The sequence below is a fragment of the Stigmatopora nigra genome, chromosome 11, assembly GCF_051989575.1.
Source record: "Stigmatopora nigra isolate UIUO_SnigA chromosome 11, RoL_Snig_1.1, whole genome shotgun sequence".
NCBI classification, from domain to species: Eukaryota; Metazoa; Chordata; class Actinopteri; order Syngnathiformes; family Syngnathidae; genus Stigmatopora; species Stigmatopora nigra.
The window spans coordinates 13,727,263-13,750,748 of NC_135518.1; the positions used below are offsets into that span (position 1 = coordinate 13,727,263).

At 36.7% G+C, this 23,486-nt stretch overlaps 1 protein-coding gene and 2 long non-coding RNA genes across 3 annotated transcripts; 1 reads left to right on the forward strand and 2 right to left on the reverse strand.

Annotated features, from left to right (window-relative positions):
* Window positions 1–2,209: 2,209 nt before the first annotated feature.
* On the reverse strand, window positions 2,210–5,063 carry LOC144204325 (uncharacterized). The gene is made up of 3 exons (XR_013327866.1): window positions 4,836–5,063; window positions 3,936–4,263; window positions 2,210–2,778 (listed from the first exon to the last, which is right to left on the reverse strand). It is a non-coding gene; the product is annotated as an uncharacterized LOC144204325 (long non-coding RNA).
* A 609-nt stretch (window positions 5,064–5,672) lies between these two features.
* Window positions 5,673–12,529, forward strand: LOC144204631 (protein FAM171B-like). Its single transcript, XM_077728714.1, has 8 exons — window positions 5,673–5,982; window positions 8,689–8,922; window positions 8,996–9,088; window positions 9,168–9,326; window positions 9,748–9,918; window positions 10,115–10,231; window positions 10,290–10,413; window positions 10,915–12,529. Exons 1-8 carry the CDS (start codon window positions 5,799–5,801, stop codon window positions 11,726–11,728), a joined length of 1,896 nt encoding a protein of 631 aa, XP_077584840.1. The 5' UTR covers window positions 5,673–5,798; the 3' UTR covers window positions 11,729–12,529.
* A 4,732-nt stretch (window positions 12,530–17,261) lies between these two features.
* Window positions 17,262–22,964, reverse strand: LOC144204484 (uncharacterized). Its single transcript, XR_013327900.1, has 3 exons — window positions 22,673–22,964; window positions 18,645–18,767; window positions 17,262–17,562 (listed from the first exon to the last, which is right to left on the reverse strand). It is a non-coding gene; the product is annotated as an uncharacterized LOC144204484 (long non-coding RNA).
* Window positions 22,965–23,486: the final 522 nt, after the last annotated feature.

Consider the following 23,486-nt stretch of genomic DNA (forward strand, 5'->3'; position numbering starts at 1 on the left):
CTTTTTTTCTTTAAAAAAACGACATAGTATAGTAAGGCTTTTTTTCTTAAAAAACGACATAGTATAGTAAGGCTTTTTTTCTTAAAAAACGACATAGTATAGTAAGGCTTTTTTTTTTTTAAAAAAACGACATAGTATAGTAAGACTTTATTCTTCAAAAAAACGACATAGTATAGTAAGGCATTTTTATTCAAAAAACGACATAATATAGTAAGGCTTTTTCTCTTCAAAAAACAACATAGTATAGTAAGGCATTTTTATTCAAAAAACGACATAGTATAGTAAGACTTTATTCTTCAAAAAAACGACATAGTATAGTAAGGCATTTTTATTCAAAAAACAACATAGTATAGTAAGGCTTTATTCTTCAAAAAAACGACATAGTATAGTAAGGCATTTTTATTCAAAAAACGACATAATATAGTAAGGCTTTTTCTCTTCAAAAAACAACATAGTATAGTAAGGCATTTTTATTCAAAAAACGACATAGTATAGTAAGGCTTTATTCTTCAAAAAAACGACATAGTATAGTAAGGCATTTTTATTCAAAAAACGACAGAGTATAGTAAGGCTTTATTCTTCCAAAAACGACATAGTATAGTAAGGCTTTTTTCTCTTCAAAAAACGACATAGTATAGTAAGGCTTTTTTTCTTTAAAAAACGACATAGTATAGTAAGGCTTTTTCTCTTCAAAAAACGACATAGTATAGTAAGGCTTTTTTTAATTAAAAAAACGACACTATAGTAAGACTTTATTCTTAAAAAAAACGACATAGTATAGTAAGGCTTTATTCTTCCAAAAACGACATAGTATAGTAAGGCTTTTTCTCTTCAAAAAACGACATAGTATAGTAAGGCTTTTTTTAATTAAAAAAACGACACTATAGTAAGACTTTATTCTTAAAAAAAACGACATAGTATAGTAAGGCTTTATTCTTCCAAAAACGACATAGTATAGTAAGGCTTTTTTTCTCTTCAAAAAACGACATAGTATAGTAAGGCTTTTTCTCTTCAAAAAACAACATAGTATAGTAAGGCTTTTTTTAAAAAAAAAAACGACATAGTATAGTAAAGCATTTTTATTCAAAAAACGACATAGTATAGTAAGGCTTTATTGTTCCAAAAACGACATAGTATAGTAAGGCTTTTTTCTCTTCAAAAAACGACATAGTATAGTAAGGCTTTTTTTTCTTTAAAAAAACGACATAGTATAGTAAGGCTTTTTCTCTTCAAAAAACGACATAGTATAGTAAGGCTTTTTCTCTTCAAAAAACGACATAGTATAGTAAGGCTTTTTCTCTTCAAAAAACGACATAGTATAGTAAGGCGTTTTTTAAAAAAAAACGACATAGTATAGTAAGACTTTATTCTTCAAAAAAACGACATAGTATAGTAAGGCATTTTTATTCAAAAAACGACATAGTATAGTAAGGCTTTATTTTTCCAAAAACTACATAGTATAGTAAGGCTTTTTTCTCTTCAAAAAACGACATAGTATAGTAAGGCTTTTTTTCTTTAAAAAAACGACATAGTATAGTAAGGCTTTTTCTCTTCAAAAAACGACATAGTATAGTAAGGCTTTATTTTTCCAAAAACTACATAGTATAGTAAGACTTTTTTCTCTTCAAAAAACGACATAGTATAGTAAGGCATTTTTATTCAAAAAACGACATAGTATAGTAAGGCATTTTTATTCAAAAAACGACATAGTATAGTAAGGCTTTATTCTTCCAAAAACGACAGTATAGTAAGGCTTTTTTCTCTTCAAAAAACGACATAGTATAGTAAGGCTTTTTTTCTTTAAAAAAACAACATAGTATAGTAAGGCTTTTTCTCTTCAAAAAACGACATAGTATAGTAAGGCTTTTTAAAAAAAAAAAAACGACATAGTATCGTAAGACTTTATTCTTCAAAAAAACGACATAGTATAGTAAGGCATTTTTATTCAAAAAACGACATAGTATAGTAAGGCTTTATTCTTCCAAAAACGACATAGTATAGTAAGGCTTTTTTCTTTAAAAAAAACGACATAGTATAGTAAGGCTTTTTTAAAAAAAAAAACGACATAGTATAGTAAGGCTTTTTTTCTTTAAAAAAACGGCATAGTATAGTAAGGCTTTTTTTCTTTAAAAAAACGACATAGTATAGTAAGGCTTTTTTAGATTAAAAAAACAACATAGTATAGTAAGGTTTTTTTAATCAAATAATGACACAATATAGTTAGGCTTTTTTCCTTCTAAATAAAGTGACGGCACCGTGGTGTAGTGGTTAACTCACCAGTCTCCCGTGTGGGAGACATGGGTTTCGAATCCCAGTCAAATATTTTTCCCTTAGTCATTTCTGTGTATTTGTAGTCAAGACCTTCAAATGATGACAAATGAAAATGTGTAGCCAAATTGTGGCCTAGAGGTTAACTCACTTGCCTCTCGTCTGGGAGGCCTGGGTTCAATTCCCGGTTAGGACACATTATTTTCACTTAGTTGTTTGTGTGGATTTCCTGTCAAGACACTCAACCGATTACAGAGAAAAGTGTAGTCCACTTGGTGGCGCAGGGGTTAGATCACTGGACTCCCAACTGGGAGACCTTGGTTCAATTCCCGGGTCGGGACACATTTTCACTAAGTTGTTTCTGTGTACTTCTTGTCAAGAAACTCAGATGATGACTTAGGAAAGTGTAGTCGCTTGGTTGGCGAAGAGGTTAGATCACTGGACTCCCGTCTGGGAGACCAGGGTTCGATTCCCGCTGTCGACCTTTGGCTGATCAACGAACCAAGTGGTCTGGAAAAAGGAATAAGAAGAAGAAAAAAAAAGAAAAACTTTTTAATTTTTATTAAACACTTAGTCATACTTTTCAGCAAAAGGTTATATTCCGAACTGCCTTCGGCAGTTCGGAAGACACTTGATGGACCTGTATGTGCGAAAGGCGTTCTCGGGTCGGCCTTCGGCCGACCCTCGACCGCTTGCTTGGTCAGTGAACCGCCGACACCGGGAAGCGAACTCACGTTCTCTCGGTGCAAAGGCGAGTGTGCAACCCACTACACCAACTCGTGCCCCACTTATACATAGGTGTTGAAACGTTTTATCCTTGGATATGGGGTGAAACACTTAGTCATTTTTTCGACAAAATGCTTCATTCACCACTGAATACTTATAATACTTAGACATTAGAACTTATTCTTTTAACTGAATAATATTGGGAAAATCTTTGCCCGCACTGGGAATTGAACCCAGGACCACAGGGGTGGCAGACTGATGACTTAACCACTGGGCCACCACCCAGTGAGAGAAAGTGGTAGTACTTATACTTTTACCTCTTTCATTTACCTGAAACACTTAGTCATTTTTCGACAAAATGCTTCATTCACAACTGAATACTTATAACACTTAAACACTTAGACATTAGAACTTATTCTTTTAACTGAATAATATTGGGAAAATCTTTGCCTGCACTGGGATTTGAACCCATGACCACAGGGGTGGCAGACTGATGACTTAACCACTGGGCCACCACCCTGTGGGAGAAAGTAGTAGTACTTGTACTTTTAGCTCATTCATTTACCTGAATAATTTTAGGAAAATTTTTGCCTGCACTAGGATTTGAACCCAAGACCAAAGAGGTGGAAGACTGATGACTTAGCCACTGGGCCACCACTCTGAGAGATTAAGAAGTAGTATTTGTTTTTTTGTCTCTTTTCACTCCCAGATTATACTTAGTACTTTATTGTACCTTCTAGTGGGAAAAGTTAGGTAAACTTACTAAGCCAAGATTTGAACTTAGGTCCACAGAGGTTGGAGGCAAATGACTTATTCACTGGGCAAGAGGATTCCAATAGTTAGCAGCAGTATTTATTTAATATGTTGTTGTATTTTAAGAAGAAAAAAGCATTACTATAACATGTCATTTTTTTTAACGGAAAAAAAGCCTTACTACCCACTCAAATAGTTGCTGGCCATCGACATCCAAACGATGAAGAGATGTCAGTGACGTTGTCCTGCCAGTCGCCCTCGTCCACATCCGCCAAGCAGGGGTCTGTCCAATGAAGGGGACACAGAGGATGACAACATTTTTATCCTACAACACTAATATCTTTTACAGTGGTGACATGGTTTTCTACCTGGCATGATGAAGGCGGTGGTGACGTGGATCCGTCGCAATTGCTCCTGTGACTGGTCAGCGTACCCTTCCCGACTGGACGCCATGAATGACATAAAAAAGTCACGTGACCAAAGTTATGAGGTCATCGACAGTGCGCCAGGACGAGTCTGTCAACAAAAAAATGCAAGGCGTGAACTTGTGGCGAACATTTCCTTCATGCTGTAACTTACATTCAATAAATATCTTGTACATACAGAAGCCAAGATTCATTCATTGTGTAAAATAAAGTCAAATATGACTATTATTGTTTTTTTGCCTTTTAAAGAAAATAGCCCTATTAACAATAATAAATGGTCATTTTTAGAGAAAATATGCCTTACTATACTATGTAGTTTTTTTAATTTAAAAAAGTCTTACTATACTATGTTGTTTTTTTTAATTTAAAAAGTCTTAATATAATATGTTGTTTTTTAATTTAAAAAGTCTTACTATACTATGTTGATTTTTAATTTTAAAAAGCCTTACTATACTATGTTGTTTTTTTAATTTAAAAAGTCTTACTATACTATGTTGTTTTTTCATTTTAAAAGAGCCTTACTATACTGTTGTTTTTGTCCTTGTGCAATCTTTGAAACGATGAAAAAACATTAAACACAATTCGATTTGGAGATATTATGACTGCAAATGGAACTATATCTTTATAGAAGCTTGCAATGTAGAAAACAGGAACATTTCTTACCTTTTCGGCATGCGTCGAGTGCACAAAAATCAGCCAACGTAAAAAAGATCAACTTCTTGGTGGACGTCTGTTCATGTCTTGTAACAAACATGTCTTGGTTGGATCTGACCTAAATTAGGCCGTTTAGATCATGCGATTAAAAACCTGAAAAGACGTTTAAAAACAAACCAACGCATGGTAGTCAACGAATATTCGTTTGTTTTCATTGTCTTTTCCGGTCCCTTTCACTTCCGGCTCACCAATTTGACGTCATTTCAGGGAACGCCCCCCGCCTTTTTTTCTTTCTTTAATATAATAGTTTGAACTGAAAGCCTAGTCTTATGGGATTTTGCACCTTTATATCAAATCAAAATTGAATATATAGTAGATCTCTACTCTTTTTATAAATAAACGTTCTTGTTAATATATATCGTTTTTAATGTTACAATAAATCACAGTATGTAGACATATAAGTCAATGAGGCTTTCAAACCAGGGTTATGTCGCCGTCTTGCGGTCAAAAACAGATATTACACGTGACCCGCTTTGTTTTTGTTTTGTTATGCGGCCGTTTTGTGACGTGCGTGAATTCAAATCTCGTGTTCTATCCCACTAAGCATTTCTTTTATATAATAATAATGATGTTCTACAATTTGACATAACAATAGTAAGTAAAATTCCAAATCATTATAATAAACAACTACCACCTCCCAGAATAATGAAGGAAAACCAAAATGGTATAAATGGATGAAAAGCTCAATTTGTGCACAAATCAGAGTGAAATATAATAATAAAGAAATAAAAACAAGCTTCGGTGGGGGTGTGGGGCGGAGTTTAATCCCCCCCTACCCTACATGACAGCCCCCCAGCTCCACTGAGGCTGACAGCCGAGAAGATGGATGCCCCTCCAACAAGTTATTGCTGACGCTTGGGAGCAATTTTGTCCTTTTTGAAGCGGTACTCCATCATCTTTTCTTTTCGAATCATGTTCATGTGCATTTGGTTGGCCGCTCTGATTTTGCACGACAGCGACGCTTCGGCCAAAAAGATCGAACCCACCGGAACCGGGACAAGACCCCCTCTTCTGCATGTCGATGATGGGCGCAACTTCTCTACGGATGGGGGGCCTCCTCCTATTCGACTATTGCAAGTTCTCGAACCCTTGCCCGGTTAGTATGGACCACTGGAAAGATGCACATTAAGGAATCATGTGTATACAGAATATAATGAGTATAGAAATATGTATTGATTGCATAATTGCGTCTATAAGTATTCATTTATGTCAAGTGGTATATCTTTAAGATAGGAAATATCCCTTTGGATGCATAAAATGGTTCCATTACAAAAATAGACTCCATGATACTGTATGTTATGTAATCAGAAATTATGTATTTATAGGTTTGGAACTTTTTATCTCACTAGAATTAGAACAAAATTTATATTGAATATACTGTAGATTTAAGTTTTTTTTAGTCATGGAAAAATATGATGTATTTATAAAAAAAGAATTATATTTTTAATTATTACTTATCCATTAAAATACTTTAAATAGTTTTTTTAATCATATATTTTTATTTATTTTTAAAAGGCAAACACTTTCATGAATTTAAATATATTTTATAAACATCATTCATTTAAAAGTTTACCTTGAATATTGCAAAAAATACTACTTAAAATTGATTGAATGAATTATGATTCAATGTATTTAGTATTTTAGTTCAATATCATGGAAAAATTATTCTTAACCAAATATTTCTTACACATTAAGTGATTATTATTTTTTTTTAAATATACATATATATGTATAGCCACTTGATGCTGTGGAGGTTAGGGGGATTTGGGTTTGAATCCTATTTGTACTGATACAATTGTGACCTGGCAACAAGTCTTGGGTGTCATCTGCCTTTCTCCCCCCCCAAAAAAATACATATATACTGCCTAACTTGTAGTTTCTTATATCTATGTGCTTCTTTTTTCCTGATAGAGAAACAGTAAGTAAATAGACACGATTCTCATGAGCAGGGGGGAGAGTCACATTATCAAGAGTGTCATGACTAATTCATGCTGCTTGGTGGGAGGGCCATCTTCATCACATGATCCCAGCTGTCCCACACTGCATTGTCCAACGACTTTGCCCTGGGAAGTGGACCAAATAGCATGGAAGGAAACCCAAGTGCTTGCATTGATTCTTGCTGGCAGTCACTACGCTTTTTTGGTTTCTCGCCCGTTCCCAACGTGAATCATTAAGAGACTTGGATAAAAAGTTCAGACTTCTACAAGTCCTGGAAATATACATCCACACAATTTGAGGGTACTCTCTTCTAAATGGTTATGACTAGACCAGGGGTGGGTAAACTTTTAGGCCCGGGGGCCACATTGACTTTAAAAATGGTCAGCACAAAATAGGATAACATATAAAAAAGTGCATCCGTTAACAGTACATATGAAAAATAAACAGAAAAAAGTCTAAAGTATTATAATACTCATCACTCATCATTAAAGTAAAAAGTATAAAGTACGAGGTAAAGCGGGCCGGATTAAAAAGCCCAGTGGACCACATGTGGCCCGCGGGCCGTAGTTTTTCCACCAATGGACTAGATTCTCACTCCAGAAACATTCACTTTAAAGTTTGCTACCTGAAGTTGATTTAATACACTCACCAATTAGGAAAATTTGATATTTTTTTTAGCATTATACAGATATTCATAAGCTACTTATAAGCAAAATGCGGGTGTCATTAATCAAAATTAGGGTGAGAACTTTGATTAGCCGAATATGGGTTGCATGCCTTTAACATTTTTGAAAGAAAACATGCCTCATCATTATTATTATTTTTTTTTTCATTTTGGTGGATGACATCACAAATTTGCTTTAGAATCTTCCAAAAAAGACGTTTTTGACCATAAATGTCTCAAAAATAGGATCATATTTTTCCTTTTAAACAATATTTTGTGGTTACACCTACACGAGTGTTTGGCCTTGGTATGAGTTATTATTTTTTTCTATGGAATGTATGACCTACTTTCAACACACACACACAAACTCACTTACATAAACAAGACTACCCATGTTTGTATATACAAGCGTGGGTGAGGATTGTATCTGTGTTATTTATATATTTTCCAAGAGATAAGTCGCTGTTCAGCCATCTGTCAGGTCTGTCTGGTGCAACTCATCACCATTGCTTTCTTTTAAATGGCTTTGTGAATTATATTACTAGTTTCAATAGGATTGTGCTATTATTTATTGCAGATATTTGGTATTTATTTGTTTGTAAATGGGTTAATATGAATTGGAGTTTAACATGTACATGAGGGGGAATCTATTTGTCATGCATGGTTGTTTTCTACTTCAATCTGCATCATAAACCTCTTTTCTACATGGTCCAGTTGGCCAAATGGGGGAGATTATTGTAATCTGGCATGAGACACCTCCATTTTCTATTGAGTGGCGCCCACTACTCTTATAAAGGGAGTTAAATTGTGGTGTATCTGAAGCTTTTTGACTGTCTATTAGGTTCATCAATAATTATAATTTAATATAATTATTAACAAAAAACACCTGTAAGAATCATCGCATATCAGATAGTCAATAATAACAATTAAGGTCAGAACTTAAAAACAACTCCATTGGAAGTTAAACAATTTAAGCGTCAATTTGGCAAAATAATTCTATAATCAAGCGAAAATAGCGTCACAATTTACGACAAAATGCGAGTAATCACGAAGGTTGTTGGATAGCCATCACGCTACATCAGTAATTTCTTAAGCGTCCTTCCAGGTCTGCATTCTGGGGTAGAGGTCAATTATATCTTCCAGTAAACAGTCATAAAACATGTCTGTCTTCCCTTATCTGAGCATTATGTTTCCACCTAGGTTTGACCTTTGAACTGAAGGTCCAGGTGACCGATATCTTGACTCGCCAGTACTTGAACAACGCAACAGTGGACCTTTACGTCAACTACACCAGAACAAAAACGGTCCTCACTGGGGAAGATGGTGCTGTTTTACTACAAGTACCCTTTCAAAATGGGTCACCTGTTACAGTAGCGGTGTGTCGGGATGGCTACGTTTGCACGGTTCTTCCATATAGAACCACCAAGAAACCAAGTAAGATCTTTCTTATATAATAACCAAGATGGATGATGTTTTATTAATCAGAAACAACACTTTTGGGTCTCAGTATTTTCTTCAGTGACCATTTCGCTACGTGGTTTGACTCAAGGAAACATCTGGCTTTTTGAAGATACCTTCCTGATCACCGGCAAAACATCTGGTACTGCAGTATTGCTAGCATCGTCAGAAATATCTGTAGTTTTTTTCATGTTTTTTGTGTTTTTTTTATTTCTCCGCAGTGGCTTCGACAAAGGCCATTGTCCAATTCCCAAAGAGTCTTTTAAACCTGACTAAGGGAAGTGACATCACCTCTTTTAAAGCCTACTTGACCATCCCCAAGGCACCTCTAGAAGAGAAAGATTTTCTGAAGACGTTGGGAATCGTGAGCAGTGCAACAAGTCTGTGTAAAAATTTTTAGATTATAGACTCTGACAGCTAAACTGTTTGGGTACATTGCTTGCTGACACGCTATATTTACACAGTGAAAAGGCGGGTGCATGAAAGAATAATGCGCATGTGGATATAATGCTTAAGAAAATGAATATTAGTAGTCGATAATGAGATTTTTATCTGCTACAAGTGACAAAGATCATCCAGATTGGAGCCAAAATGGGTAAAACAAATGGATTTTACAAAGAATGTACTTAAAAAATATGTCATAGAATTTGAAATGATCAAAAAATGTATAAAATATGGAAACAAATTGACAAGTATGTCTTTAAGCAATCATTTTCTTACCATCAGGATCATTTCCTACCTGAGGCCATCTATTGATTGTGTTAAAAATACATTGTCTTTGTGTTTTTTTTGCTTGCCAAGGATTTATTAGCATTGAGTTGAATCCAGTGGCCGCCATTAGCGTGCGACTATTCTCCGAAGACGTCGAACTGAATGTCAGTGGACCGGTGAAGATCAGCTTAGCACTTCCTGACAACTGCGGACTCCGGCCTTCAAATGCAGTCTCAGCGTGGTTATATAACCAAACCACTGGTGAGTTGACATAACAATTTGATGGAATTCACATCGTCTTAGACATTAAATCTCATAGCAAGTGATTGCACTGCTTAGGAATTCATCCTTAGTTTAATTTTTGGACTAACTTAGCTACAAAGTAGTCAAAAAAAGGCAGTTTTTACCAAAACGCAACACTTCAGCTCTTTGACTTTTGATAGTTGTTGTGGTTTAGGTGGCTGGATGAGACAAGGATTAGGCACCGTCATGTCAGAAGACGGAAAACTGATTTGGACATTCACTGCTCGTCGCCTGGGTTACTGGCTCGCTGCTCCTATGCCGACACCTGGAGGTGAGATAAATGAATTTGTATATGTCACATGTCGCCATCTTTATTCTTTGTTTGGCAGACGTCTTTGGTCGTGACATCCTCAGCGACTTTTTTGAACAATATCCATCCTTCCCCATGTTTGCGCTTGGAGGACTGTTTTGTATTTTTGTCTGCCTTCTCGTGGGAGTATTTTCTTGTCGCAGGTAAGAAAGCTTTTTTATAGAACTGAATCTCATCCTGTATGTCTTAACATTTAAACTATAGTGACCACACCACATCAGCAATTATTCAGGTTACCAAAGTTAATAAAAATAGTTTGAAACATATTTTAAGACATTTTTATGTAATTTTACCCTAATAGGCAACCCTGTACCCTGTAGATTTGAAAAAAGAAACAATTGTGTATGGACTTTGACCAAAACACTCCATAATTTACAGGATATAATATGTTCATTACCATGTTTAACCATTAAAACTATCACAAAAGTCCCCCAATTTTCCCACTATTCTCTTTTCTTTGATTCAAATAACAGCCCACTCCTTCATTTTTGTAGAAGCCTAAATTATTCCTAGTCAAAAAAACAAACATTTCTCAATTTTTACCTAATCTTCCAATATCCCCTTTAGACCAAAACAAAAAAATATCAATTTATTGTGAACATTTCAAATCTCTTCCTCTCTAAGTACTTTTCTTCCTCCTCTAGATCCTCCAGAAGACAAACCCAACCCAAACAATTACTCCCACTAACGAAAAAAGACCAATTCACCATGACAGGCAGCAACGAGGACATCAAACCCTCTTCTCCACCCCGTCAAGCCCCGAATCAATTCTCCCAAAAAAAGGACGAACAACACAATGTCAACGTGGCCATATACAACGGCAATATCATCGCCAACTCCAACGCGTTGCCCAACATCGGCGAATCCGGCGACATAAACCCTTCCGCCGATACGACAGAACTGTTAAAACTACCAGCATCTTTGGCGGAATCGCTAATATTTTACAATCAACCTGTCGCCATTATGCACGCATCTGCGTTTTTCCAATCAGAGGACCAATCCGAGGAGCCTCAACGGAGTAAATTAACAACTTTATTCGCAGAAAATCCAAGCGAACAAGGTTCTTCGAGCCAAGGAGAACCCAAGAACCAAACAGGGAAATTGGAACTGCCAAACCGAGGCCAATGCGGCCTTCTAGAATCCGCCTCGGTTCCTGAAACATTAAGTAAAATGAGGGTGAGCAGACATTCAATGGACGCCGCCAGCGAGCTCTCCAAAGTTCCCCTGTCGCAAGCACCCCGGGCCTGGTTCGTCAGTTTGGAAGGGAAACCTGCAGCAGAGATTCGTTACACCGTGGCGGAGCAGCAGCGTAGAAGGAGGCCGGCGGAAAGCCAAGAGACTAGTTTGGATTCAGGGGTGGATATGGTTGAGGTAAACCAGGTCCCAGGTAGGAGGACTCTAGAGCGGAATGCTACTTTTGTTAAAAGAACGTCAAGCGGTAAACATATTTCTCAGTAGTCGTTTGGTTAATTCATTACTGTCAACCGTGTCGGGACGTTTGGTCGCCGGTCTTTTGGTCGCCGGTCAAATGGTGACAGAGAGTTTACTGTTGAAGCCAGCTCTCAAAATTATATTCATGAGAGAGAGTTTAATATCTATGTACTGTTTAGTATCTAAGTACTGTTTAACATCTAAGTACTGTTTAATATCTCAGTACTGTTTAACATCCAAGTACTGTTTAACATCCAAGTACTGTTTAACATCCAAGTACTGTTTAATATCCAAGTACTGTTTAATATCTAAGTACATTTGACCGGCGACCTATACGTCCAGCGACCAAACGTCCGGCCAGGTTGTCAACATATAGGTTTTGTCTTGTATTTTATACATTTTTGGGTTATTTCAATTTTTTTCCGCCGTATAACAACTTTAACAGAGGATTTTTTTAAAGTACGTTTTTCTTGTTCGGCACCAATTTAATCAGACAAATACGTCATTGCTGACTGATAATAGTATTGTCATGTTTTAAGCATGATAAACACACCCGCATTTCCCTATTCGCCTTTTGACTTGATAAGTATAGTGTGTCAGAAAGACGTCCACTTTGGAGAAAATTTTAGACTTTTGCGTGCATCCTATGTGAGTACATGCGCCATATTTTGTGCAAAACTCTAACGTCAACATATCAACTTCTTGTTGCATGCAAGTTAACTCACCTTAAGTGCAACTGTCTTAATGCAAATGATTTATTTTATCAAGTTTGTTGTTAATATTGACATATTTAAATATAAGAAAATTAAACCTCTGCACTATGTGTAATACTTGGTTTTATTGACATATTTTTTTCTCTAAATTTAGCCTATAATCTTTAAAAAAAACTGTGCTTGTTGACAGAGTACTTCCACTAGAGGTCAGAAACGCACCAGCTTTTGTTTTGAGTATTTTGTACTGTATGAAAGACAAAAAAACTGCAGTATTTCATATAAACATGTAAGTATGGGAGAGGTTTTCTTACCTTCCTCACAGTTAACGGGTTCTGGGTTTGATTCCCTGCACGCATCTTCACAAGTTGTCTTTAATATTTGGAATAACCATTTTTTAAGGCGATATCCAATGTCAGCTGGAATGTGCTCCGGCACCCCCCGGCAACCCTAGTGAGGATAAAGCAGTCCACAAAATTGAATGAATTAATATAAATACACGATTTCTACAAATGACAGACCATATCTAAACACTTAAAGGAATACTTACTAACTACTACAATATATGAAGATTATTTTAATACTAAACAAGAATAGAAAGAACTTTACTACTACCAAGTAAAAAAAAATGCCAACTCAAGGACACCCTAGTGTATTTCTAAAAGAACAACCACACACAAACTGTAGTATACAGACATTTATTGTTAAATATAGACTGGCTTGACCTGAACACGTTCAGAAATAGCTTGTGGTTAAACATGGGGTTGCTCTAGATAGCCTCAAGTGGCATCTCATTTCCAATATTTTGTTTATGTCCCTCGTTATAACAACGTGCGAGCCCCATACATTCTCGTCCAATAACGTGAGGAGGCCTGGCGCCGAGAGAAAAAAATGTTGTACCTCATGCCACCCAAAAGGAACCTTCTTAATGTTCTAAATCGGTGCCAAACAACTGTAATTTTTTGACTATTATTTTAAGGTCTGAACATAAAATCTTGGTCATAAAATAGGCTTTCTTAGTCCCAAATCCAGTCTTATAAATCCAGACCAACATCATTGAAGACGATATCTAGGTCAAAGAGTCAGACGGCTCATGTTGTACAACACAGCTTTTGGCTCAAGATCACATTTGGAAGGCTTTGCTCTGGTTATAAAAAAAATAAATAAAAAACATGTTCCTAAGCTTTTGTTCTAGTGCTAAACATCTTTTATTTTTATTTCTAAGTTGTGAGCGTCAAACACCCACTTTTATATCCGAATCAGCAAAAAAAATGTATCCAAACTCCCAAATTATTTTAAAAAATATAATTTATGTTTTTTAATTATTTTGGGCGAGAGCCGCTTGTAGCTCGAGAGCCGCATGTTCACTACCACTAAAATAGACATTCTCTATGTTCCATAGTGAAATAAATGTATCCAATAATGCCTGTTGCTATGGAAGTCTGTTACTCTTACGTTTAATTGGGATTTTGGTTGTTTTTTGCCTCTTGTGTCCCTCCTGGCTTCCCTTCCTCTTGTAAACAGCTTCTTATACTTTGTAATCAACCCTTGTCTGCATGTGTTTTCCTATTGACAGAGTATTCCAAACTTCACAGTGTCATTCTTAGTTTTAATGTTGACTCCCAAAAGTCTGGTTCTTGACTTGCATTGTATTGAGTAAGCATAACATACCAGAATGCCAAATCACTCCTGCCTGGACCAGATGTGATCATATCGAACTGGTTCTAAGTGACCAGATCATTCTTTTTATATTTTGCAGCACCGTCATTCCTAATTTGAGGAGTTCTTTTGGCTCGAGGGTGGACCAAAAATGGTGACAATTTCCCCTCAACCAAATTGATCAAAAAATCACTAATCCTTGTTTAATTGCAAAGCATCTTCCTACCAACGGAGGAACAAATGTAGCTCATAAAGTGGGCCTGGAATGTCTTTCCATGCTTTCTCTGCACGGGCGACAAATGCATAGCAGCTGTTTCTCACTCTTTCTAGTTTAATGTATTGCACATGAAATGTGAGGGAATGTTTTTGGGCTTTTTTTGTGTGTGGGCCAGGGCAGATAGTCTACTTTTTGTGCTATTTGTTTAGGTGAGGCAGATCGTATCTGGATGTGGAGTTGTTTTTCACGTCAGGCTATTGTGTTTGAACCCGCGTGTTTATTTGACCGCATTCTGGTCTCGCATCTGTCCCGGGCGATCCGAAAGCGTCGCCCGTTGACATCCAGACAAGGTGACCGGCTGGGGGGGGCTCAGCTGTGCAAATAAAAGGAAGCACTTTCCGTGGTGGATTAGTTTGTTGGAGTTGCCCCGTTTATGCTGGGCCACTAGATAAGGGGGTTAGGGTAACTGGTTAGGGTGTGTTTAAATACAAAATGGTTAGGATAAGGGTAAGGGTGTGTTTAAATACAAAATGGTTTCGGGTTAGGGTGTTTAAATACAAAATTGTTAGGGTTAAGGTGTGTTTAAATACAAAATGGTTTGGGATAACATAAGGTAGTCAGACTGGGGTTGGTTGGTGGGCCGCTTTAACGTCAACTTGATTTCATGTGGGCCAGACCATTTTGGATATAATATTTAGAATTTTTTTTTTATAAATGGATTAAAAGAGCTGGATTAGAATCCCTGAATATTCATTTTTTTTAGATCTAAAACAATGTGTATTTGAGCTTTTTTTCTATATTTTTAGATTTTACAAAATGATTTTTGACCTAAAAACAGAAAAATGGATTAAAAAATGACAATTATTGATTTAAAAGGGTTAAAATCAGGAAATGTAATATACATCTATACTCTTCATTTTAATTTGATCCTAAAACAGTAAATCGGCACTCATGATTTACTTTCCCGGGCCACACAAAATGATGCGGTGGGCCATATTTGGCCCCCGGGCTGCCACTTTGACACATATGAGCTAACATAACTGCTCGAGGGTGAATCTTGAATAGTTGGTTTCTTTTTTTAAATTGATCATAGTCAAAAAAGGCCATAAGGCCTCAATGAATGCAAGACTAAACTCCTAATTGGGATGCTGAGATGCGTGTGTAGTTGAAAATGGGATGTGAGACTGCGGCAAATGTTCAAATGTCATCTTAATTCAGGCAAATGATCTTACTCGGGGTTGCAGAGAGGTTAGGAAGACCGGGCTATCTTTAGCGCTTTGGAATGGAATTGCAGATCACGTCTTGGCCAGCGAGGAAGTCCGTTGGTTGCACTTGGAGGCTTTCAGGAAGTGTTTTCTGGAAATGAATGGGAAAAAAATAGAAAATGCCATGACAAAAGGAACACATGATTTGAATTGTCTGGTGGAAGAGTACTGCAGTATTTGCTTTAGTCCTTGAAATGCAATATCTATAACTTTCAGACTTCAATCCACTACTTTTTTATTTCTATTTGAATGGATTTTGTTCTTAAATAAAATAAAAATAGAGTCTAGTGCACTTTTCACCCAAAACCAATGCCATGCAATATCAATAAATATGCTTTAACAGGTTTTATATCATGAGTTTGTCTTAAAATAACTTAACTAAACACTTCTGTAATGGCCTTGTAAAAGTCAAAAGCAATTTCCTATTGATATAGCCAATTTATTTTTAGTTGTAGAAATATAGCCTGGAATACAATGCAACTTAATACAAATTTGACTTCTTAAAAGATTAATTTGCAAGGTATTACCGTATTTTCACGACTATAAGGCGCACCACATTATAAGGCGCACCCTCAATGAATGACATTTTTTCCATATATAAGGCGCACTGTATTACAAGGCGCACTGTCTATTTTGGAGAAAATGTAAGACTTAAGTGCGCCTTATAGTCGTGAAAATACAGTAGATATTGATAAGACATATTTAGTTGACCTCATTTCCATGGGGAGTGGGACAATGGCCATAAAGCTTGCTTATCTATTTTCGGGAAGGCGCTTGGTATAACGCGGGATGATTTGTTGGACGGAAAAGGCCGAGCGGGGCGGGTCAAGAGGCTTGGACCGACCGACATGCTTTACGAGCGCGCCTCGTCGGCCAACAAATCGTCTTACGTAAGGACTCGCATTTGTGCACCAGGTGTTGATGATGAAAACAGACAGGAGAGAGGAATAGGCTTGTATAAAAAAATAATAAAAACAACTGGCAATGTCCAATTTAGTTCCCCAGGGAATCGAACGTTGCAGGAATCGAGGTGATAGAAATAAAATCTGCACTTTAGTACTTTTTTTTCTCGATCAGAGACTTCCCAACAGACGTCATTCGTAGAAGCGTCAACATTTTTAATGTTGTAAGCAATGTTCCCTCTAAGTTGCGCACTACTATCGTCTTCTTTGCGCAGTAGCGATCATATGGCGCGCAGTAAATTAAAAAATTAGAGGGAATATTGGTTGTAAGTTAAGTTCACAGCATTGCTAGTTTTAGGTCAATTAGAGTTAATGCAAAATTGCAATTACCGTATTTTCACGACTATAAGGCGCACTTAAAAGTCTTAAATTTTCTCCAAAATAGACAGTGCGCCTTATAATCCAGTGCGCCTCATATATGGGAAAAAACAGAAAATCAAAAACGAAAAACCACCTCTGTCGGATATTAAAAAAAAACACAAACGCCTGAACTGAAACAATACTGTTAACTATGCAGATGCCATCTTAGTTTACAACATCTTCCATCATATAGCTCCTCCCCCACTGCAAGATTTTATACAAAAAAAATCCAAAACATCAACAATGGCTGGCTCTAGAGGTGACTGTAAAGTAGTGAGTGCTTCATACCTGGAAGTCAATAGCAATTACCGTATTTTAACGACTACAAGGCACACTTAAGTCTTAAATTTTCTCCAAAATAGACAGTGCGCCTTATAATACAGTGCGCCTTATATATGAAAAAATGACATTCATTGGGGGTGCGCCTTATAATGCGGTGCGCCTTATAGTCGTGAAAATACAGTAGTTTGAAGAATTGACAGAAGCCATATTTCAGCCTTCTCGTATTTCCAAGTATTGTTTCATTCAGGAGCAAAAAATAGCTTCAAATGCTGGTCACGGTGTTGCGGCCCGATATTAATACACTTGGTCTCTCGTAAACAAATCCAACGCTTTCCTGGATCCGGTGCACTGGCCTTTTGTTCTTCATATTTTGCAGCATGTACACTTTTCCTCCGGCCTCCCCAACCTGAACGACTCACAGGAAGACATGCGACAAAAGGTCAACAAACATATGAGAAGAGGTCATTGGCCGTCTCCATGCTCTTCTTTTTTCTTAACCAATACGGTAAAAATGGCCGCCTATCTGAGATTAATACGATTTTGTTGCTCAAATCGGGGAGAAAATGATCTGGTTAAAAGTATCATTTGTTATGAGATTGAATGGCTGCATCAGTGCATATTGTACACAGAGTATGTGTGTGCGCTTGTACTTGTGTGTGTTTCCGAGTGTGTGTGACAAACAGGAAAAGAACACAAAACAAAGAGCGTCCGATCCAAAATGGCAATGTTTTAAATATAAACACCTGGGAGACGATATATTTGTTGACATGGATCCCACACAGAGCAAAGAGGGGATGTTTTTCTTCTTTTGAAGCAGGGACATCAATGAAAGATCATCATTAAATGTAATAAGTCATATCTTGAAGTGTTTTATGAAAACTTGACTCATCTTCGACCAGTTACTCAAAGTTTCCCTAAATTTCGAGCAGAAGTTAAAATAGGCTATATTTGAAAGTTTGTCAGAAGCCAAATAATTAACTTACATTTTCACGCTACTCGGACGTTTGGTCGCCCGGACGTTTGGTCGCCCAAACCTTTGGTCGCCGGACGTTTGAATCTAGTACTTAGTGACAGTCAATGGCAGAAGCAGGTGTGTTAAATGAGTGCTCTTATTGATTTTTTGATATTAAATATTTAGATATTAAACTCATGAATATAATTTTGAGAGCTGGTTTCAACAGTACTCGGATATTAAACAGTACTTAGATATTTAACTCTCATGAATATATTTTTGAGGGGTTTTCATCAGTAAACTCTGACACCATTTGACTGGCGACCAAAAGACCGGCGACCAAAAGACCGGCGACCAATCGTCCAGCCACGCAATTTCACTAATATAACTGCAAATCTAGTCATACATATTTTTCTACTGGCTAAATGATCCCCTTATTTCACAACATAGACATTGAAGTATTGCCAATCTTGAACATAAATTAAAATCTGGAGATAATTTGATTTGATAATCAGATTGTTGAGACTGGTTTGTACCCGATTGGCATGGCGGCTTCCTTCCTGGATCGTCTCCATCCTTTTTGATGAGTTCCGACGCGATGGATGTCATTTTATCGACTTTTTCCTCACAGTCCATCGTCTTGACTGCCTGCCATCACCCTGAAAAACACAAGAAAAGGACCTTTGTTTCACTTTTTCAACCCCCAGTTTCCTGCATTCTCACATGGACAACAGTCCCCCCCGTTTTTTTTATTTACAAAGCAAACACACCCTCACCCTCTCTCTCTCTCTTTCTAAGGAAAGGACAAACGAGGGACAGGAAGAACTTCCACAATTGTTATTGGATTGTTCTTTGTGCTTGACTGCTAACAGGTCATTCATAATGGACGAGACACAAAGCGCGCTGGCTCTGTGTGTCCTTTACGATGAGCGTCTCCAAATTTATGAGGACCATTGATCTATATTTTATGGTGCCAGCCATGAAAACTTAAAAGGGATTGGCCTTAAAGGGGGCTATGGTGGGAATAAAAATGAGCCAAAGAATAACTGTGTGCTTGGGTTTTTAAAACGATATTTTCTATCTAAATTGCTAATCGATAAACACTTTTTAAAACAATTATTTAACTTAAATTTCTACAAATGATCTTTTTTCAGCCTCTAAATAGAAAAGAAAATGTTTCAAACATGGTATATGTTCATACATTGCCAGTTATGAAAGAGTATGGATGCTCTGTATTATTTATGTACATTTATGATTGTACTGTGGTATAGTGGTTAGCATTTCCGCCTCATGGTTTTAAGGTCGAGGGTTCAGTTCCTGACGAGTTCTAGTTTGAGTGGAATTGAATGGATGATGAAGAAAATCTTTGTGACGTCCAGTCATTTGGTTAATGTAAGACAAACAAGTGGACGCTTTACTTTAAACACTACAATATATCAAACATTTTTTGATGAAAAACTACTGTAATATCAGGAAAGTTATTGCAATAAACAGCTTCGAGCAATTATATGCAAGACTATGCAAGAATAAAGCTATTGTTGTTGATTAAGCCAAGAATATAACAGGTTAGGAAACCAAGTTATTCATATTTTTTCCAAAGAGTAACACGAAAAAAAACTAGTGACACGAACGAGAATAATAGGCTTGAATTTTTTCACAAACTGAAGGCAAATAGTTGCTGTTAAAATTCCGTGCTGAAATGTGATTCAGGCCAAAGAAGACTTAATTGGGTTTTGTGTCAACTTACCTACCCTAAGTAAAACAAATGATGTCATTTAAACTGAAAATTAGGCTACCCTGGAGGTGCTTACGTATGCTCAACTTTCCTTATGTAGGTGGTTACAATGCCTGTGTTTTATATAATAATCCATCTAACATTGTGTGAGAGCAAATGTTTTATTCTGCCAGTTGACAGTCACTTGAAGTGGGCTCAGAGGTCACGTGACTCAATGTTTTGATGAATCATCTATTCCACCGTGTTGGAAACTCACAGGACAAAAGAAGTGTGCATGGGTGCACACTTCTATTTTTAACGGCTACTGTACATCCTGAACTTTGCACAAAGCTCTCCAATTCTGAGGGTTTTTTTTGGACATAGCAAGCCATTTTGCTTCTAGAACGTTACCAAATACTGTTCACATTCTTACGCAAATTCATTCACTAAAAAGTACTACCAGACCTTCACAAGGGTGAAGTATCTTGCCCAAGGGTGGGCAAACTTTTGGGCCCGGGGGCCATATTGGCTTTAAAAATTTGACAGATGGGCCGGGTCAGCATAAGATAAGATACATATAAAAAAGTGCATCCGTTAACAGTACATATGAAAAATAAATAGAAAAAAGGACTAAAGTATTAACATACTCATCACTCATCATTCAAGTAAAAAGTACAAAGTAAAGTAAGTAAAGGAATGTATTAAGAAATATCAAAATGTCATTTAAAAAAAGATAGAGGGGCTGTAAAACACCAAAAACATAAGAGTGGACTGAGCTACTGCCACTGGCTTCTGCGTGACGGCGCCATCTTGGATAAAAAAATAAAATATATATAAAAAAAAACAATTTGGACAACGTCGGCAGGCTGAATTAAAAGGCCTAGTGGGCTGGATGTAGCCCGCGGGCCGCAGTTTGCCCACATCTGGTCTTGCCCAATAAGAGCCAACTTTGAATTACGAGTGTTTAACCAAACTATTTGTGTCGGATCATGCATTTTCCTTCAAATTTGGTCTGGATGTCAGAATGGTATACAATTGGGTGGAGAACCTCATCATGTCAACATCATGTTAAAAATCTAGAGGCCCATTTCCACTGACAATTACAGGAAAGCATCTAAGTGCTCACAGACCCTCTCCATCATTAGCAAACCCGGCCAGACATTTCCTTGAGTGATAGCACGTCTCGTCTCGCCATCAGACGTCCGACAACTTGGCTCCACAAACACCCCGTCTTCCGTTTTCAATCGCCAAACTAAAACATTTTAAACATTCCAAGACCACTTAACACGAGGGAATTGTTCATTTCGGAAGGGTCATTTAAAAAAAACCCAAAAAAACATATTGGAAAAACGACATTTAGTCAAAACATTTAAATTTGCTTGTAAAACGGACGATCTGTAGATCGGGTTCAAGTGAGGCTTGTTACGTGGACCATAATTCAACTTCGTTGGTGTCAACTGAACTGGCGCGATCTCTATGTTGCTTCCAGATTTAGCCGAGGGGCTAAGTCCCTGAACCTCCGGTGTCAAATCCGGGGCGACGGAAGCACGAGGAGCCCACAGCCCACGGCGCCTAGTGTGTGTGTGTTTGTTTCCATGGACACAAATGCCCAACGACAGATTGGACTTCTTCTGTAAGAGGCATTTTACTTCGACTGTAAACACATGCTGTGTACGGATGCTATCCAAATACTTCATGTTCGAATGTTGCGAACAAAAAAAAGGGGAAGAAATGAAGACCAGGTGTACTTTTGCATGCGTGGCATTCCGACGTGAATTTGGACTCTACAAAGATCCAGATTGTGATATTAAAAATAATTAGAATAACACATGTTTTGCAAAGGGGAACTGGAAATGTAGAGGGACGATGTTGGAGCCAAGTGGGAGGAGTTTCAAAAAGGAAAGGTCAGGGTTGGGTCATGAGGAGCTTTGAAGGTGATGAGGAAGATCTCAAAATTATTTTTTGGTTTTAAATTAAGTACATTTTTATGTTAATTAAAAGGAATCTTCCAGTTTGGTGTTGAAACCAGCTCTCAAAATTATATTCATGAGAGAGTTTAATATCTAAGTACTGTTTAATATCCAAGTACTGTTTAATATCTAAGTGCTGTTAAATATCTAAGTAATGTTTAATATCCAAGTACTGTTTAATATCCAAGTACTGTTTAATATCCAAGTACTGTTTAATATCCAAGTACTGTTTAATATCTAAGCACTGTTTAATATCTAAGCACTGTTTAATATCTAAGTACTGTTGAAACCAGCTCTCAAAATTTAAAATCTAAATATCTACTGTTTTCAACAGTACTTCGATATTAAACTCATGAATATAATGTAGTATAATATAGTGCGTCATCGTTTGAATATTTGTCAACATAAATATTTTCATTAATATGTGCTGCCATTTCATTAAATAATCCAATTGAAACTTCACTATCCAATTCCTTCAGTTGCATTAACACAACAGCTCCAAAAAAATCATAATTTCACGTTTGCATGCAGTGAAAACATCGACCAGAAAAACTCACAAAGTCGTGATAATATGCAAATAAGCTCCATTATGTAACAGTGAGCTAGAAAATTCAACATGGCGAGATGTCAGATTGCTGCAAGAAAAGATTAATATGTGTTTGCACATGCTGGGTGGCCATAACACACTTTTTTTTGGATGCACGCCTTTAAAAAGTACTTTTCTAAAAACCATTATTTTTAAGGGTTGGGGTTGTTGATTGCGTCATTTGAGGTCTTACACGTGTATCTAAAATATGTTGTCGTAAATGACACGTTGTTGCTCAAAGTGTGTATTTGTATGTGTGTGGTCAAGGAAAAAGTGTGTCCATCTCTTGTGTACCTGCCAGTGTTAGCACACACTTGTCATCAAGCTTCTCCAACAGCTTCTTTTCTTGTGGGAATTTTCTGCTTCCTGGAAACCGTTGGATCTGGATGTGGATCTGGATGTGGACTCACTAGCAAAGCACTTTTGCAGAGCTGAAAAGCAAAACAAAAACTGCCTGCCAGTTGCTGACAGAGACAATTTCTCTGCCCGACAATATTCCAAAGTGGGGAGGACATGCTTAAATGAGAACTATTTGTACAAGGGAGAGATATTCTTTCTATATTTATCCTGACTTAACTCTACTTATTTCTGCCTCAAATGATCAACACATAAAATCACCAGTTTGTTTTTCCTCCGATTGTACTATTTTCCCAAGAAAATTCTGATTATAACATTTAATAATAATGTCTTCTCATCTTGATGTCACTGCTCTAATGAAGAAACATTCTTAGAATATCTAAAATAAATGGAAATAGAACACAACAGATAGGTTTGAATTTTCTTACCTTATGCATTCAAACTGCCATAAGAATGAAATGTTTGATTATTCCTAAAAAAAATGGGATTGTAATGCAAATAAAACAAAATAAAATTAAAAGAAAGGCGGAAAAAGACATGTTTTTGGCAATAAAGTTACTATTCTTATCTTTTACACTCTTCATTCTGTGTAAAAACAGACAAATATCCCAATTCTTGCCCCAAAATGTACAAAATATTTTATAAGTAGCACCATTAAAATTAAAAATAAACATAAAAAAACTCATTTAAGACCACAAATTAACAATCATAATAGGAAAAAGCTCTCCATTTAACTGTAATTGAAATTAGT